This window comes from Scleropages formosus, chromosome 6 (genome assembly GCF_900964775.1).
Source record: "Scleropages formosus chromosome 6, fSclFor1.1, whole genome shotgun sequence".
Taxonomy (NCBI): Eukaryota; Metazoa; Chordata; class Actinopteri; order Osteoglossiformes; family Osteoglossidae; genus Scleropages; species Scleropages formosus.
In genome coordinates, this window is record NC_041811.1 from 32,082,160 (window position 1) to 32,100,300 (window position 18,141).

The 18,141-nt window shown below is 47.0% G+C and overlaps 1 protein-coding gene across 1 annotated transcript in view; it reads left to right on the plus strand.

Annotated features, from left to right (window-relative positions):
- The window catches only part of LOC108933333 (armadillo repeat protein deleted in velo-cardio-facial syndrome homolog), a 60,612-nt gene extending 42,705 nt beyond the window's left edge, over positions 1 to 17,907 (plus strand). The window contains exons 6-19 of the mRNA XM_018750304.2: positions 515 to 996; positions 4,889 to 5,072; positions 5,265 to 5,382; positions 6,127 to 6,301; positions 7,103 to 7,120; positions 7,797 to 7,868; positions 12,558 to 12,685; positions 13,497 to 13,647; positions 14,191 to 14,383; positions 14,718 to 14,829; positions 16,655 to 16,742; positions 16,995 to 17,086; positions 17,402 to 17,513; positions 17,608 to 17,907. Coding sequence (XP_018605820.2) covers positions 515 to 996; positions 4,889 to 5,072; positions 5,265 to 5,382; positions 6,127 to 6,301; positions 7,103 to 7,120; positions 7,797 to 7,868; positions 12,558 to 12,685; positions 13,497 to 13,647; positions 14,191 to 14,383; positions 14,718 to 14,829; positions 16,655 to 16,742; positions 16,995 to 17,086; positions 17,402 to 17,503 — 1,915 coding nt within the window. The 3' untranslated portion in view covers positions 17,504 to 17,513; positions 17,608 to 17,907. The remainder of the gene's footprint in view (positions 1 to 514; positions 997 to 4,888; positions 5,073 to 5,264; positions 5,383 to 6,126; positions 6,302 to 7,102; positions 7,121 to 7,796; positions 7,869 to 12,557; positions 12,686 to 13,496; positions 13,648 to 14,190; positions 14,384 to 14,717; positions 14,830 to 16,654; positions 16,743 to 16,994; positions 17,087 to 17,401; positions 17,514 to 17,607) is intronic.
- Positions 17,908 to 18,141: the final 234 nt, after the last annotated feature.

Genomic DNA, 18,141 nt, shown 5'->3' on the forward strand with positions numbered 1-18,141 from the left:
GCATTATTTTTCATTAAGGGGGCGCGGTGGCGCAGTGGGTTGGACCGGGTCCTGCTCTCCGGTGGGTCTGGGGTTCGAGTCCCGCTTGGGGTGCCTTGCGACGGACTGGTGTTTTGTCCTGGGTGTGTCCCCTCCGGCCTTCCGCCCTGTGTTGCCGGGTTAGGCTCCGGTTCCCCGCGACCCCGTATGGGACAAGCGGTTCAGAAGGTGTGTGTGTATTTTTCATTATATAATTATTTTCAATGAGTCCGCAGTACCACGTAGCTGTAGTATCTAAGCATACGAGTCTCTTTTTCTGCGAGTATATAAAGGTGGATAAATTCTGGTGACTGTGGCTATCATCATGTAGAGTCAATGCATCCAATCTTATTTTCTGTGCAGCTGTTTCACAGTGGTTAACTGACAACTGATGGGGAAATGTGCGGTAATGAATAGGCAAAGACTCAAAATATCAGCTCTCAAAACCCTAACCCCAAGAGGACCCTCTCTGTCTGCATTTGTCATTCTCGTTCAGGGGTGTGTATGATGACCACGTTGAGGCAGAGCTCCGTGAGGGACGACACCCCTTCCTCCAGGACGTATACCCAGCCTCTCTGCCCAGCATGGAGCCCACAGCAGGCCACCACTCTCCATCCACAGACAGTGTCCGCAAGGACCCTCGCTGGCGTGACCCTGACCTCCCCGAGGTCATCAGCATGCTGAGCCACCCAGTGGACCCCGTCAAATCCAACGCCGCAGCCTACCTGCAGCACCTGTGCTATGAAAACGATCGAATCAAGAGGGATGTGCGGCAGCTCAAGGGGGTCCCCGTGCTCGTGGGTCTGCTGGACCACCCGCGGGCTGAGGTGCACCGCAAGGCCTGTGGAGCACTGCGCAACATCTCCTACGGCAGGGATCACCAGAACAAGGTCGCCATCCGGAACTGCGATGGCATCCCTGCCCTGGTACGGCTACTGAGGCGGACAGGTGACATGGAGGTCCGAGAACTGGTCACAGGTATGCTGCCATATGAATTGTACAGACCTCCACCTGTCCAAAGGTGTAACTGAGAGAGAGCTGGTGATGTGTTGCCCATGCAAGTATTCCGTTACAGATGACTTGACTTACAATTTTTCAGCTTTACGATGGTGAGCTGATGATAGACATTCAGTATAAATTGTACTTCAAATTTTGAATTCAGATTTTTTTCCCAGGCAAGCGATATGCGGCTCGATACTCTCTCATGATGCTGGGCAGCGGCAGCGATCCGCATCTCACAGTCCGTCACGCGGTCGTGATACGGATACCCCCAGTATCTACATTGTGTTTTTTGCATCCATCATGTCCACGAAACGCTCATCTGTCTCTCCTGCTACTGGCAAGAAGAAGAAGAGGATGGCAATTACTCTTGAGGAGAAACTCAAGATAGCTGCCCACCATAAAGGCGACAAGCCCGTAATAGTCATCGTACTTATGCTAGGCTATGATGTTCGGTAGGTTAGGTGAATTCATGCATTTTTGACTTATGATATTTTCGACTTACAATGGGTTTCATGGATCATAACCCCATCGTAAGTTGGGGACCACCTGTATATGCCTGATATGATTAATCTATACATTAATGTATACTATTATAAATATGATAAGGGAAGAGCAAAAAGCAACAGAAGGAGAGGGTCAGTTGCAATGTGGCAGTAAACTGCCTCAGGAAATGAGGTAAACACTAAACCTGTACCAAGAAGTTAAGGTGAACAGTAACTAAAAGCAGGAAGAGAACCTGAACAGGAATCAGTGACAACAGGGAAGTTGGTAGGGTAGCAGTTAAAGCTGCTGCGTTTGGAGCTAATGGCTGCAGGTTCAAATCCCTCCTTCAGCTGAAAGGTATGAGGTTTGTACCCTGAAATTGTTCTTGTGAAATTACCCAGCTGTATAAATGGGCAGATAACTGTAAGTTGCGTTGAAGAAAAGTGCCTGATAAATGCGAGATGTTGTAGAAACCACAACTAGCAGTACAGATGATCGGCAAGAGCAGCTGGTGGCATGTAATATAACTATATACACAAACTTACTTATTATTAATATCTTTGTGTATCTAGACAGTCAATCAGTTGGTGGCCATTAGAGGTTATTCTGGAAATAAATTGTATGGATTTCGACTGTAGAAGGGGAATAAAGCACCAAATTGATTTAATTGAATAGTGGGGAAAGCTGTAATGACACTGGAAACAGTGGACGTGGGTCGAATTAAATATAGCAGCATGTACATTTCCTCAGACCACAGAATGTTATTTCCCATCAAATGACTTCATGGCCATAATCCAGCAAAGTGACTGTAATTCTTTCCAGGCGCCGCACGCAGTCGTTATGCTCTGTTTAATTAGCACACGCTGTTGTAATGCACCAGTTACAAACTGCATCGTATGAGTCGGGAAAATTCAGCAGTGCATTTTCGTTCGTTGCGGCTCTTGTTATATACGGAGCTGTTTGGATGTATGTGAACCCTTTACGGTTGGTCATTATTCTTGTATAAATATTTAAATGAACTTGTAAAATCACTCACACAGACTGAAACTGCTTGCCCCATGCGGGGGGTCGCAGCGAGCCGGAGCCTAACCCGGCAACGCAGGGCGCAGGGCCGGAGGGGGGACACCCAGGACGGGACACCAGTCCACTACAAGGCACCCCAAGGAGGACTTGAACCCCAGACCCACCAGAGAGCATACACTGCTCAAACCCACTGTGCCACCGTACCCCCTGCTGCTTCCTGAATCTAAACGTTAAACCTTAAAATAAACTCATAAAATGAATAAATGATGATTTACACACCTAATTCTACTTACCTACTTGGTCGAACCAATACAGCTTGGCTTTCACTTATTTTTACACCTGCACTATTTGTGTGTTTCTACTACACACATGATTTCCTCTAAAGCAACATATGGAATTGATCATTACACACCTATTGTGTCATATGAGAAACACTGATTTTCATTAAATAACCATTTTGTGGCAAAACTAAGAGACACAAGGGGTTCACACACTTTCGAGCAGCACTGTAGAAAGATGGCCTGGTCTTAAGCACACAGCACTCAGGTGGAGGCAGCTAGGGCTCCAGACCCACCTCTTGCTGAGCTCTGCAAACAGACCTGCTGAAATAAACATGTTGTACAGATGCCACACGACCCAGCCGGTTGCATAGCGGTTAGAGCTACTTCCTTTGGCTCCAAAGGTCGTGGATTTAATCCCCACCTCTGGCTATAGTACCCCTAAGCAAGGTACTTACTCTGAATTGCTCCAGTAAAGTTACCCAGCTGTATAAATGGGTTGTAACCTTAACACTGGAAGTTGCTTTGGAGAAAAACATCAGCTCAATGAATAAATGCAAAATAGTGGAGATTAATATACATACCAGCTGTTTCTTCATGCAACCCATGTTATCCAAGCAGATTATGGTTGTGTGCAGCAGCTAGACATTGTTCGGAAAAATGACTGTATGTTAAGAATTTTAAAGACAGAATAACGTCACAGGGGACTTACAATTATTTTTAGGTTTTGCCTTTCAGCTGCGGAATGCAGTGCTGGTGTGATTTGACATGGAAATTGTTAATCTGGTGGAAAATTCATGTAAATGGGACAGTTGGGTGTGAAAGTTGGGAGGGACTCAGTTCCTGCCTGATGGCCTTCGCTGCAATTGGTGCGCGTGGAAGATCAGGTTCGAAGTGGTGCCTCCTGGCCGTTTTCGTTCCTTATGAGTGAAAATTTAAAATCGTTCCCAAATACCCCGGATTCTCCTCTCATCAGACCCAAGAGAGAGATGAAAAGATTTCTTCAAACTGTTCTTCTGAGGAAGGTGTGTATGTGGGCTTGGGGGGTGTGGGGGTCTCATAATGATACTGAAACGAAGGCCATTTGTATATAGGACAGGGATAACCTTGAGACTTCACTCAAAGCTCTTCTGTGAAAATAGTGTTGATGTAAACACATCATGCCAGAAATGCAGTATATTTTTTGAAGGTTTATGTCACATTTTTTCATTCAAAGCTTTTCGGGCCAGTTGAGCTCAATTGCTTGTTCTAATTGTCATTTTAACCATCGCTGTACTCTGGCAGTCTCTAAGAGAATGGAGGGAATGCCGTTGCCGCGGACAAATTTTCTTATTTTTCGCCTGCTCAGATTTCACTTGAGAGATTTCACGATATTATATTTCGCTCAAATGTCTGCTCGTCCAAAAACACATATTCTCACATGGTGTGGAGAAGGTATCTGCTGTGGTGCCCTTGTGCACGGTGCCTAACCTGGGATTCCTTCTACAACGGATGTATTTTAAAAAAAATTACGGTAGTTATAAACACGTGAAAGTGTGTCCACGGAAACAGTTTAGGCTTTCATTTGGGTCAACGTGTTGTTATTCTGTCTTTCTGCCAGAAATGTATGATTTATGTTCCTCTGCATTTGTGTGGTTAGTGTCAGTGAAATTTATAGAGATTACATTCTGACCTCGAACAGGGTGTTTCCAGGCCCGTTGCTTCAGACTCATATGGTTCCCCCATAGCGTGAGAGTGACAGAGAGAGCGTGTGTTCCCCTGAGGTATGGATGAGTGACCCAGTGTAAGTAGTGTATCTAGCACTGAAAGTCTTTGGGTGCTCTGGTTTCCTCCCACAGTCTAAAGACATGCTGTTCAGGTTCCCCCATAGTGAGTGAGTGACAGAGAGAGTGTGTTCCACTGATGTATGGATGAGTGACCCATTGTAAGTAGTGTATCTAGCAGTGTAAGTCACCGCGGTGAATAAGGTGTGTGGGCTGATAACACTACATAGAGTTCATTGGAAGTCGCTTTGGAGAAAAGTATCTGCTAAGTGAATAAATGAAATAAATGAAATTAAATGACTCCTCTCCTGCTCCTCTCAGGAACACTGTGGAACCTGTCCTCCTACGAACCCCTAAAGATGGTTATCATCAACCACTGCCTCCAAACCCTCACCAGCGAGGTCATTGTCCCACATTCTGGCTGGGGACGGGAGCCCGGTGAGGACTCCAAGCCCCGCGATGTCGAGTGGACCACGGTTTTCAAGAACACCTCAGGGTGTCTGAGGTACATTGAAGAACCCCATCTGGGTTTTGACGGTCATTCTTAATGGGCAGTTTTGTCTTGTTCAGTCATTACGCAAGTGCATGAATGCCAACATGTCTTTTAGACAGGTGTTTCCTGCAGGTGTGACTTGTACAGGTGTGTGTGTGTGTCCATGTAGAAAGCAGGTGGCCACAGGCTCTCCTCGCTTTGCAGGAATGTGAGTTCAGATGGGGCAGAAGCCCGGAGGAGGTTACGGGAGTGCGAGGGTCTGGTGGATGCGCTGCTGTACACCCTGCAGTGTGCCGTGGCCAAGAAGGACACAGACAACAAGGTGGGCTGCACATGGTGTGGAGAAGGGAATTACTGCCATGCTGTTCTGCAACTGGCATTGCTTCTATAAAGTACTGTGTATACAGGCATCTCAGTTTTCAAACTGTTTATCTAAATTTTTGGTATCATGTCTCTTGATGGTCAGTTTTCAATTTACATTTAATTTAGCAGATGATTTTTCTCCAAAGCAACTTCCAATATGTAGTGTTATCAACCCACACACCTTATTCACCGTGGTGACTTACACTGCTAGATACACTACTTCCAAAGGGTCACTCATCCATACATCAGTGGAACACACACACACTCTCTCTGTCACTCACACAATATGGGGAAACCTGAACAGCATGTCTTTGGACTGTGGGAGGAAACCAGAGCACCCAGAGGAAACCCACACAGACACAGGGAGAACATACCAAGTCCACACATACTGAGCAGGGATCAGACCCACATCCTCTCACACCACCCAGGGGCTGTGAGACACCAGCGCTACTCGCTGTGCCACCGTGCCGTCCCAGCTTGTAGAATTTAAAAAAAAAAATTGTGAAAAATATGAAAGTCACATGCTACGAGAGTGAAGCAGAGGTGCAACGATGTACTGTAGTTGGCGTCATTACGTCTCGATCTCTCCGTCTGTTGGTGTCTTCGCATGTGTGAGAGCAGGGCATTATGGGAAGTGTGTGAAATTCCGCAGGTGTGTCTGCCGTCCAGCTTCCTCACTGCACATGACTTGGGCATTTTGCAGTCGGTGGAGAACTGCGTGTGCATCCTGCGGAACCTGTCGTATCACGTGCACAAGGAGGTGCCGGGGGCAGAGAAGTACCAGGACCCGGCGAGCGGCTTCAAACCGAGCTCTGGAGGCTCACAGAAGAAGAAGAAGAAGGATGATGCCGGCTGCTTTGGGGGAAAGAAGGTCAAAGGTCAGTTAAAATGGGACAAGTCACACACGTGGCGTCGGTAGAAAGCTGGCAAGAGAGAAAAATCGACATTTACTCAACTCTCAGGCTGGGAGAAGAGCACATAGTATTCAGCTGAAACACAATAGTATCGTTTACTTTACCCATACAGTTGGCTTTGGTTCTAAGCAGATACGTCTGTTTGTGTACCGCGGTGCGATATGTGTACTTGCCGAATGCTGCCCTGTGTAGTTTACAGTAGGTGCACTGCTGTACTGTGTCTCCACTGGCTGCATTGTGGCATTTTTGTACTTCGTTTTACTACCATACGCTTTGTAAGTGTGATCCGCCGTGACTGTGTGAGAGGTGTTACCATGGTTTGTCAGTAACGATGGTGGACAAGTGGTGTAACTGTGCTGCGCGTCAGTTCTGTGTGCTCATTAAGCCTTGTGCCAGGAGCGGAGGAGTATATATACGGATAGGATTAATCAGCGCCGCGCCTGTTAATGTGCCACTTTGTACCCTTCATACAGCGAGGCAAACCTGCCAACTTCTGATGGCTGCGGTAAAGAGCTTAGATGGACTCAAGGGGGCTTTGTAGTTTGCTGATGTGGCTGATGTGTCTCTCTCTTTCTCTTGGCCTCTGTTCATGTGTCCGTGTGCTTTTTATAACTGCTCGTCCAAAGTTTTTCTTTCTCTAAGCAAAGAATGGTGTTGTGCTTCACAGCTGAGCTCTTAGCAATAATAGGTGCCCTGCACTTACTGTATCTCTTCTCCCTTTTTTGCCCTCCCCTTACATCGTGCCCTGGCTTCTGCTCTCCATAGAGGATTGGTTTAATCATGGTGAGTGATGCCATCTGATCCACTGATCTCACTGACTCTTGGCTTTTTCGCTCGGTCTCTTCTTTCGCGATGAAGCCCATCTGCTGGGCGGTGCCAGAAATAACAGGTTCGTCGAAAGACCCTGTGCTCGACCGTTTGCTGAGCCCTAAATGAAGACCTCAGAAGGTCGCTGCAAGGAAGAGAAAGGACTCAACTGAACATGATGTGTAATGGCCACCTGTATGTAGAAGACCTTCAAACAAATATAGTCATAGTTTCAAGTTCAATGTCATACATACAAGTACCATGCTCGCTTCTTTTTTGGGGCAGCTGATGGCGTTGTGGTTGGAACAAATCTGCCTTTGGCTCTGGAGGTTGCCGGTTTGATCCCCGTCTCCAGCTGTCGTGCCCTTGAGCAAGGTGCTTGCCCTGCAATTGCTCCAGTACCTTCGCCCAGCTCTGTGCCTAGGTACCTAGTTGTGGCCCTGCAATGGACTGGTGTCCCATCCAGGGTGTTCCCTCCCACTCCTTCGGCCTTGCGCCCAATGTCTCCGGGATAGGCTCGCCGCAGCCCCGCTTGGGACACGTGGTTCTTGAGCTTGGTTAACCTCTTTTTTGGCCCTTCGATGCTCATATGTGACCGGACACTCTAAATGTGGCCATTCCCCATCTTATCCTCTCGCACTTCTTTATCTAGGTAGGAAAAATGGAGAGAGCAAGAGAACCTACGAGACGCTGGATCTACCCAAGCGCACCGAGCCCATGAAAGGTATGGGGGTTCCAACTTATAATTTAGTCAGATATTTCAGAGTCTGTGATGTAGGTGCAACGGTTTGTTCTCTGCCCACGCTGTGAATGTTTGTGCTAAACTGCAAGGCTCTGCATGCTGCTTGCAGTTCACCTTGCAAATCTAACACCTGTCTGAAGCAGGGAAGGGAAGGTGTCTCCCCTGGGTGTAAGGAACAGGGGTTCTTTCAGTATCTCTCGTCTGAGAACGACCGTGGCGAGAATGCAAATGGCGAGCGCCGGAAAAGTTACGCTTCGGAGTGCGAGCACGATTTCCGTAACCAAGCAACAGCAAGTCGCAGATACACGAAGAGACAGGGAGGCACTGGTGTTGCACTTTGTGTGAGATGTGCCCTGGCAGTTTAACGAGACTCTTACAAGAACGTGCTCTGGGGTGCCTTTATTCCAGAGAAGTTTCGCAAAGGATGTGATGGGGTAGTCAAACGACTCAGTGTACTCCGCTGATGGGAGGCGGTAGATAGTGCAAGAAGAGCTGTTTGTAATTGCATGGAAGTAGGTCAGCATCGCCGGAGATATTCCGATTTCGAGTTCATTCAGTGGAAAAGCACAACGGCGAACACGCAGCACACACTCTGGAATCCTAGTGAACTATACCCGCTGCTCATGATACTGATGTTCGAGTTACGAATTTTCAAAAATACAGACGTCTTCCAGTTCTTCTTTTTTTTTTTTTTTTTTTTTTTAAATTGCATTTTGGGGTTCTGGTCCCAGTTGCGTTCATAAGTTGAGCCCCCAGTGTATTGCACGCTGCTCCATCGCTCATAATCAGAATTGACAGACTATACTTATGTGATCTTGGTTAACAAAAATGCACTTTTATTATCTAACATCTCAACAGATAAGGACTAACTTTAATTTCTCTGTAATATGTACTTTTTGTGTGTAAAAGAATATATCTGGCTTAAACAATTCTGCCTCATAGAATACAGAGACATGGTAGAATACCGTATTATAATAATAAGATAAGCAAAGACTGACGTTTAGATTTAAGTACCATCCATTATAAATTAGTCCGAAGTGCATTACTGCACGATATATAGGGCTACTCAGTTAATAGTGTTATATGCGGTATGTTATCAATGCCATTTCTGTCATGTAAGATTTTGATCATTAAAGTCAAACGTTCCCATTCATTCTTATTGTACTTACTTTAGAGATATGCTCTCTTCGTTTGTGGAGTTCTGTAGAAAAAATTGAAAAACACCTGTTTACAGAAGCATAAACCACGTGGTTTGGTTCCTCTGGGCCCTGCACTACGCAAACTGTCTCGCGCTGACAGCAGGAACGCTGCTGATGCTTCTTAGATGACTCCAGAACGTTCCAGTGACTTAAATCAGGCTTGGGTTTGTTGCCAAGGCTGCTCCAGGCTGTGGTTCTTTGACACAAATTGTCAGTGGGCGATGGTACATGACAGGAGATACTGAACCAGCTGCCTTCCCATCAGAGTGCAGAACGGTCATATGCTAGGAGCCACACGTAAAAGATTTCCCATGTGTTTTTCTTTTTCTTCCTCAATATGGCTCTGGAAGTCATCCCACTTATGGGCAGAGTGGAAACAAGTGGCGGAACAAGTCTGCTCTGAGTCGCCATAATTTAGGGAGTGTCGCCCTTCCCAAAATTAAAAGGCTCTCAGTCTGGTGGAGGCAGAGTCCTTTGGTGTTTTCCAAATACTCTCATTCCTCCCATAAAAGGGTTAATTTCTTGTGTGAAATTACCCCATTAAGTGAATTCCTGCTGTGAGGGGCTTGATTTACCATTATGTCTTCTTGAAAAGCTATCATCCCCAAATGAAAAGTGTGTCACCTAAACTGTATTAAAATACTGAAATGAAAAATATGTTTAGGCCTGGCAGTGATATTATAATATTTGCAACATATGTTTTTTTTTGTTGTCTAATATTACATTTTCTTTCATTTATTTATTGTCAAGAAGTGTCCAGTGCGGGGGGGGCATGGTGGCACAATGGGCTTGACTGGGTCCTGCTCTCTAGTGGGTCTGGGGTTCGAGTCCCACTTGAGGTGCCTTGTGATGGACTGGCATCCTGTCCTGGGTGTGTCCCCTCCCCCTCCAGCCTTGTGCCCTGTCTTGCTGGGTTAGGCTCCGGCTCCCCGTGACCCCACATGGGACAAGCGGTTTCAGATGGTGTGTGAATGTCTAGTGCAGCATTGGGGCAAAACAGAGTTTATGTTGGAAGCACAAGGTTCTAACAAGAGAGGGTTCATGCCAAGATGAACACGTTAAGATGACTTCGCTCACACATATTGGTGATATAAAAAATAAAGTTCACTCCATGGCTACCCATCTCTTTCCCTCTGCAAAGTTCACAGGCACCATACCGTGGGAGGCGCCGTGTTTGAATGTTTGATCCCAACATCTGCTGCAGTACCCATGAACAAGGCACATACCCTGACTTACTCCAGTAAAACCTTCCCTGCTGTATAAAGGGATTGATAATTCAAAGTGGTTTAACATAATGACTATGGAGAAAACTAGAGAATGAAATGCAAAAATGCCAATATGGTGATGATAAACCTGTTGTGTGAGAAAGCCTGTATACTTCCATGAGCCATTGTAGTGCTTTTTCATTGTACAAGACCCCATCATATGAGAGAGGAGTACACTAGTACACTCACCAAATCATAGCAGACTGTTTCTCATATAGGACGGTCTCAAGTGCGGAGGTGAAGAGGTCAACTGAATTCGCCTTTTAACTGTATAAATGTCAAGTAATGCTGATGAGGGTGGCATACAATAATACTTGCTTTTAGATGCTGCTGTGATTTTTAAACTGTGCTTTCGCTTTATAGTGGGATGGAAAGAAAAATGACCCTGTCCATCCTGTACCCTGTCAAGACTGCACTGTACAATTGTGCTGCAATGATGGACCAAGGACACTGAGTATGTTTCCTGCTTGGGGCTCAGATATGCTTTTATTTGAGATTAATTTTGGGTTTTATTGTACAGACGTACAAAAGAGTCCAACTGAATTCTGTACAGGATATTAACCTCCGTACTTTGCAAAATCACAGCTGACTATGGAAGAAAGATCGTTTTTGTTGGTTGGTGTATATCGCTATCGATCAAGGAGGTTGCGTATGTATGCAATGACAAAAGAAGAAAAAGACAGGCCTGCAGTGCAGAAAGCGGAGAAAAGTTAATGGAATACTTTAATGGCCACAATTTAATTATACTGTAAGGATGAGTGTCCCTGAGGTGATGGAACTTTTCCTGTTTTATTAATTAAAAATCCCTGTAACTTTTTTGCAGGGTGGCCATCGTAGTAACTGGAGTATGGAGTAGCGGGAATGGAATAGTTCGGCCTGACGAGCACAAAGTTAGGGTTAGCGTTATGAGGGTTAGGGGTAGGGGTAGGGTCAGAGTTAGGGTTAGGGTCAGAGTTAGGGTTATGAGAGTTAGGGTTAGGAATAGTGGCTCAATGTAATGATGGGTCCGCATGAGTCCTGAGTGAGATACTACCACACCTTAACTATCCTAACAGTCATTCCTAACAGTTTAGACCTTCCACCATGCCTTAGGGGGTGCAGTAAGCCATATCACAACTCTTCTCATGTCCCGGGGAGCATTTCCACTGACCGACTGACTCACTCCATGCCATAGCCACTTGTGCTCACCTGAAAGATATGTGGTTTTCTGAATGGCACAGGGAGGCATGATGAGTGCAGCTTTAGAAAGTGACCCTCAGTTTGACCTGTGCTCATTGATTTAGTCTTGAAGTTTGTTTCTGTTCAGATTGCTACTCAAAACCCACAAAGGACTGCAGTGTGCAGTCAGTGTCACCGGTGATCCATCCGGGTCCCGGATTTCTTTTGAAATGGCCCTTTTGCAGAAATCCGTGTGTAAATGATGTTCTCTTGAAAGGTGGAGCAGCTCTTGTGGAGTCTCTTGTGGTCCACTAAAGCCCTCCCTTCACAGTCAACTGGGTGGAGGTGAAGGAAAGGCTTTGCACATGTGGTGCATCACACATGTGGTGCCCTGCTGCGAGGTGACCAGAGACTGATGGAAGTGTCAGAGCTGAAGACCTTTTCCAGAAAGCAGCCTTTGGGAAACCTGTTATGATTTCCAAAGCTGGAAATAAATTAAATCCTCTTTAACAGATCCATTGGCATTTGTCCGTCACAAGGCCTAACAACAAATAAAATACATACAAAAGCTCATCTGAAACATCAATAAGCTTTAATTCCAATGTTGTGTTCTCCTTGGAATCAACATACTCTGTGTATATATGGTAGCCACATTGACAGGGTCCTTAATTTAGTGCTACCGTATTACACAAGATCTCATCCAGGGTGTACCTCCCCTCAGTCTTGCATCCAATGCTTCTGGGATAGGCTCTGGATCACCGCGACCCTACTCAAAACAAGTGATTACAGAAATTGGATGGATGGATGGATGGATGGATTACACAATGCACAGATTAAGAGATTCTTGGGCTAGTACCATTCACAAAGCCCAACTGCTAGTTTGAGTGCCAACGTATATCTCCCCCTGAGTTGCTCATGAACGTATGTGTCTCAAAACCAACTCTACCTATGAGCTTGGCAATGAGACATCTTCCATTCGGGACCCATCCTGCATCTGATTGGTTCAAGCCCTTATTCCGTATCTGATAGGTCACTCATTCACCTTGCAGGCTACCAGCTGCTCTACCAACCAGAGGTGGTCAGGCTTTACCTGTCCCTTCTCACAGAGAGCCAGAATTACAACACGCTAGAGGCAGCCGCTGGGGCTCTGCAGAACCTCGCTGCTGGACACTGGACGGTGAGTCGGCTGGGAAAGTCGAGGCAGTCTGAAAAGGGGTGTGGCCTGGGAGGGTACTTTGATCTGTTTCTGGGCTGGAGAAATAGAAAGGGCTGTTAGACGGGCTGTACCCTGGTGAGATCACTGGTCTGAGTCCGGGCTAGGAAATGGATTTAGGAGTTGAGTGGGAAATTGATGGGGAGCATGGACATGAGTAGGAAAAGGCAGAGCTGACTGAGGCTGGAGAGTCCATTGGCGAAGGTTAGAGTTAGGGGTTAGGATTAGGGGTTGGGGTTAGAGTTTGGGTTAGAGTTAGGGGTTAGGGTTTAGAATTAGGGTTTAGGATTAGGAGTTGGGGTTAGAGTTTGGGTTAGGGTTAGGTTTAGGGGTTAGGGGTTTAAGGTTAGCTTTGCTTAGAGGCTATCCTGTGACCACACTGTGGTCTGAGGACTGAGGACCAAGGGTATTAGGTTGGACCACAGGACTCACTGATGCATACTGTCAGTTATGTAGCATTTTTGTCTGTTTTTTTATTAGAGAACTTAAATGTATTGTTTTGAAGCTCACTACTGTCACCCCATGGAAACACACCAAAACTACATCACACTGGTACACGAGGGGCAGGCGATGTGCTGCTGCTGTCTGGTCTTTTGGAAGCAGAAGCCAAAGCTGAGTGTTTTGTTCTCTGGAAAAGGAGAAGCCATAGACCTTATTGCCATATTACGTTTCTCTTCTTGCCATTCTGTTGTCATGTTTTGATGAAACGTAAGCATTGATGTGGAATGAGAGGACAACAGTCCTGTCACCCTTAAGTGATTTTATTTTCGCCTAGTGGTCTAGTTACATCCGGGCGACGGTACGGAAGGAGAAGGGCCTGCCTGTCCTCGTGGAGCTGCTGCGGTCCCACGCTGACACCGTGGTCCGGGCCGTGGCCATCGCGTTGCGCAACCTGGCCATAGACCACCGCAACAAGGACCTGATAGGTGGGTACCAGTCAGGTGACAAGGAAAGGACACCTTCACACTGCTTCCAGAGTGAAAGATGTTCTTGCTGACATGAACCTTGATGGTGGGAGTGTGATCCCTGCGAGAAGAACATGCTGTCCTGTGCGAGTGCAGCCCCCTTGGAGCGTAGGTGGTATTTTCAGTATGTGCTGGAACCCGAGCGACCGTAACAACCCCCTGGTCAACATCACATTTATTCATTTAGTTTTAACCTACAATATTAATATACTTAGTTATTTACCCATTTATATAGCTGGGTAATTTTACTGGAGCGCTTTAGGGTAAGTACCTTGTTCAAGGGTACTAGAGCAGTCGGTGGGATTCGGAGAAGGAACCTTCAGGTCTAAAGGCAGCAGCTCTAATCACTACACCACCAGTTGTCCCCTGCCCTTTACTGCAATTTAAGGATGATATTGGTGTGCCCTTTACCTCAACGCTGTAATGCTCACCTCTGCTGTGTGAGCACCGTAGCCTGAAATGGGTGTGTTGGCATCTTTGTGACTGCATGCTTCCCGTCCCCAGGGAGCTACGCTGTGAGGGATCTGGTGAGCAACCTGCCCAGTGGTCAGCAGCGTCCAGCCAAGAACCTGGAGGAGGACACCGTGGTGGCCGTGCTCAACACCCTGCACGAGATCGTCACCAACAGCTCCGAGAACGCCCGTGCCCTCATCCAGGCGCACGCCATCCAGAAGCTGGTCTCCATCAGTCGGACCAGGTAATAGCGGAGTCGCTTCCAGCAGAGTGAAGGCCAGAAGGAAGCTCACATTCAGCTGCGCATTCCGGCTAATTGTTTTTCGCGTGAAACTATACTCGGAAAGGTATAAACGGTTGGTATAATTAATTCGGAGAGATGCGGGAAGGCTGGCGAATTTCGTCCATTTGGGAATTAATTAAAAACAGCCTGTGGTGTTGGTTTCGAGTTAATTGTTTTGTTTCGAGTTAATTGTTTTGAGTCAAAGTGAGTTCTGCAGAGCAGCCAGTGTGTCTGTGTCGCTGTGCTACAGCCGCCACAAAATTACGCACCGATTTCTCCTCTTCCGCGGCATCAGCCAGTCACCGCGTGAGACTAAGGCTGCATCTCACGTGCTGCAGACAGTGTGGAGCTACAAGGAGCTGAGGAACGTCCTGACCAGGGATGGCTGGAATAAGACCCACTTTCAGGTACGGTGCTTCTCGCGGGTCCGAGAGGACCCAGAGACGCCTCGGGAGGTATTGCATCTGCCTGCAGTTCAAAAAAAACATGTATAAGAACAATATAAGTGGCAGTTATTGGAGAACAAAGCAAAAAATATATAAATAGCATTTGCGTTTTGGCGACATGCAGGATAAGCTATTCTCTTGCATTTGCATTAATTCATCTAGTTGATACTTTTGTCCAGAGCGACTTACAGAAGGTTGCAGGTTCAAATCCCACCTCCAGCTCTAGTACCCTTCAGTGAGGTACTTACCCTAAAATTGCTCCAGTGAAAAATGACCCAGCTGTATAAATGGATAGATAATTGTAGGCGTCTTAGTGCTCTAAGTCGCTTTGTAGAAAAGTGTCAGCTGAATGAATGAATGAATGAATGAATGTAAATGATTAAAAAAGCATAATTGTGTCAAATGACAGATGTCCCAAGAGGGCTTTTATTAATTTCAACAACTAAGAGAGAAACACATTTGACTGACACTTTTCCCCAAAGCAACTTAGAGTTTTTCACCTCTTTGCATAGCTGAGTAACTTTACTGCGGTAAATTTAGAGTAAATACCTTGCTCACAGGTACTACAGCCAGAGGTAAGATTCAAACCTGTGATTTTTAGGTCCAAAGGCAATAGCTCGAACCAGTACACTTTCAACTGTCCTTAATAGCAAGAAGTATAAACAATTAAAAGAATGATAGTGAGAGGTATAAATGATATAATAATAATAATAATAATCAAGTAGGGGAGCGCGGTGGAGTAGTGGGTTTGACTGGGTCCTGCTCTCTGGCGGGTCTGGGGTTCAAGTCCCGCTTGGGGTGCCTTGTGATGGACTGGGGTCCCATCCTGGGTGTGTCCCCTCCCCCTCCGGCCTTACGCCCTGTGCTGCCGGGTTAGGCTCCGGCTCCCTGCGACCCCGCGTGGGACAGGCAGTTTCAGATGATGTGTATAACAATCAAGAGAGTAATAATACATTTTTCCTGGACACGAACTGTACGTTCTGAGTTTCAGTACTGATATTCTCACCAGTGCATGACTGTCAGCAGCTGGATGCCGATTAGGAGAGTGCTGTCTGGCTCAGATGGGGGGCACAGGGGTGTGGGGATGCGATGACACAGCAGGTTTGGCTGCGTCCCACTGTCTGGTGGGTCTGGGGTTCAAGTCCCGCTTGCGGTGCTTTGCGACGGACGTGTGACCCCTCCTTCTCCTGCCCTGTGCCCTGTGTTGCTGGGTTAGGCTCTGGCTAGCTGTGACCCTGCTCAGAACAGGCAGTTTCAGACTGTGTGTGTGTGTGTGTGTGTGTGTGTGTGTGTGTGTCTGGCTCAGATTTACTCTGAGGGGAAGCCAGCACTACTGCATTAAAGCTAATGTTAGTGGACAGCTTTTACTTGTTCTCTGGCAGATGATTACTGTTAATAGCTCATCAAAATCACCGCCTAATTCTGCTTAATTACTGTACTGTTAATGAGGCCTGCATGGGCATGTTGATATTCATTTGTTGCTCATACTTTTATTCAAACCAACCGTCAGTATCTGAGCCATCGGCATTTTCACTGGAGTGATTTTGGGAAAGTACCATGCTCACTCATTAACTAACTCATCAAGTAGTAACAGTGGGCGGGGCTTGTAACAGTGGGCGGGGCTTGTCCCAGCGGCCTCCGTATGTACCCTGCTCTGCTGCCCACAGCCACACTGCGGATGAAATGACAAAATATCAGCAAAGTGGTCGAAACACCCGTGGGCGGGATTCCTGGCTTTTCCGGTCGTGGTTCTCACAGGGTCTTCTCTTGTCTTTCGCCCTTTTAGCCCTCAGCCGCCGTCCAGCCCAAAGGGACCCGGAACGGCAGGGCCAGCGGCGATGACACCACTCTGCCCCTGATGGAGAGGAACCAAGGTGCGCTGGTTCTTAACCCCCGCTGCAATGTGGTAAGGTGTTCGCTGAGCATAGCAGCGCAGGGGGTCATTTTCGATGGTTTATTAGGTTCAACCCCGAGCTTCAGTTTTGCATCAGATGGCGAAACTCTCACGTGGCAGCGTGGTTTCTGGGTGCATGCGGTGGTTCCTCCTGTTCCAGTGGAACCTGTGTGCTGTGGAAATATTCGAGATCTGTTAGGTAAGCCTGAAGATTCCCTCCTTTCTTCTGCAGATGTTTTCTCCAACACTGATTCCAGGGACCACGAGTGCAGATATAGCACCAGGGATGGTCCAGGTAGCATGGTGGAACGGGACCATGTGAAGGTAACCCCGGAATAACTATGTCGTGGCTCTGCTCGGGGGCCACTCTAGACATCCGGACTCTTATTTGCATCTACGTTCCTGATAATATGCAACCAAATGCCTAGGAGGAGTTAAGGGGTGAAAAGAGAGTGTGTGTTGGACACGTGAGGCTCATCAGCCGTGAGCAGCAGATTCAGACGAGCCATTCGAAGGGTGTATCTCTGGCCTCCTAGGTTCGGCGGGATTACTGTGCTACTGCTGAATTTTCTGAGGGCCGTTGGAGCTCTCTCACATCGTTTGACACTGACCGTGCCAACCCTTCTCCCGTTACTACAGAATGACTCAAACAGGAAATTCTTTATCAGGACTAACAAGCCTTCTGTGAATCTGGTGGATGCCTGCGACCTCAAACCCCAGCCCGTGGATTCCTGGGTGTAACGCCGCACTGGTACGGCCGCTTCTTTCTCCCTTTGTCCGTTTTCCTTAAATTCCGACCTGCTTGGTTCGACGCTCTTGCATCACCGCACCTCGATGTGTTTCAGAGGCGTGCGGGGACCCTTCGAGCGGAAGAGGAGGTCAGCATCACTGCCGCCGTCACGGTTGTCGTCTTGGCGCCCACGTCTCGGCAGACTTTCTTAAAAACAGAACTTTTAACCGCACAGCAGGTGAAGTGGAGAGCAACCAGAACTGCTGCTGTTGAAGTCCACATGCCCCAGAACACTGTGGAAAGGCCCGGAGAGGTCACCGGGTTTGGGCCGACAGGCACCCTAGTGTTGGATGTTGTTCTAACCGCAAGATTCGAGTTGCGCTTTTAGAGACACGGACGGTCCAGTGGAATGTACAGAGGAAGAAGGAAAGAGAAATATTTTTATTGTATGTGGATATCGACACATTTTTATTATACTTCTTATTATTTGGGTTTGTGTGTTTCTTGTCTTTCTATAAGGCAAAGTGGAGACCCTGTGCAAACCTCCTGTTTTTATTTACAAGGTTACTGTGCAGATGTTTTCGTTTGTATTGTGATTTTCCAGAAACTCAGGACTGCTCGGCAGTGTGATGGATGCTTTCTTTTTTCG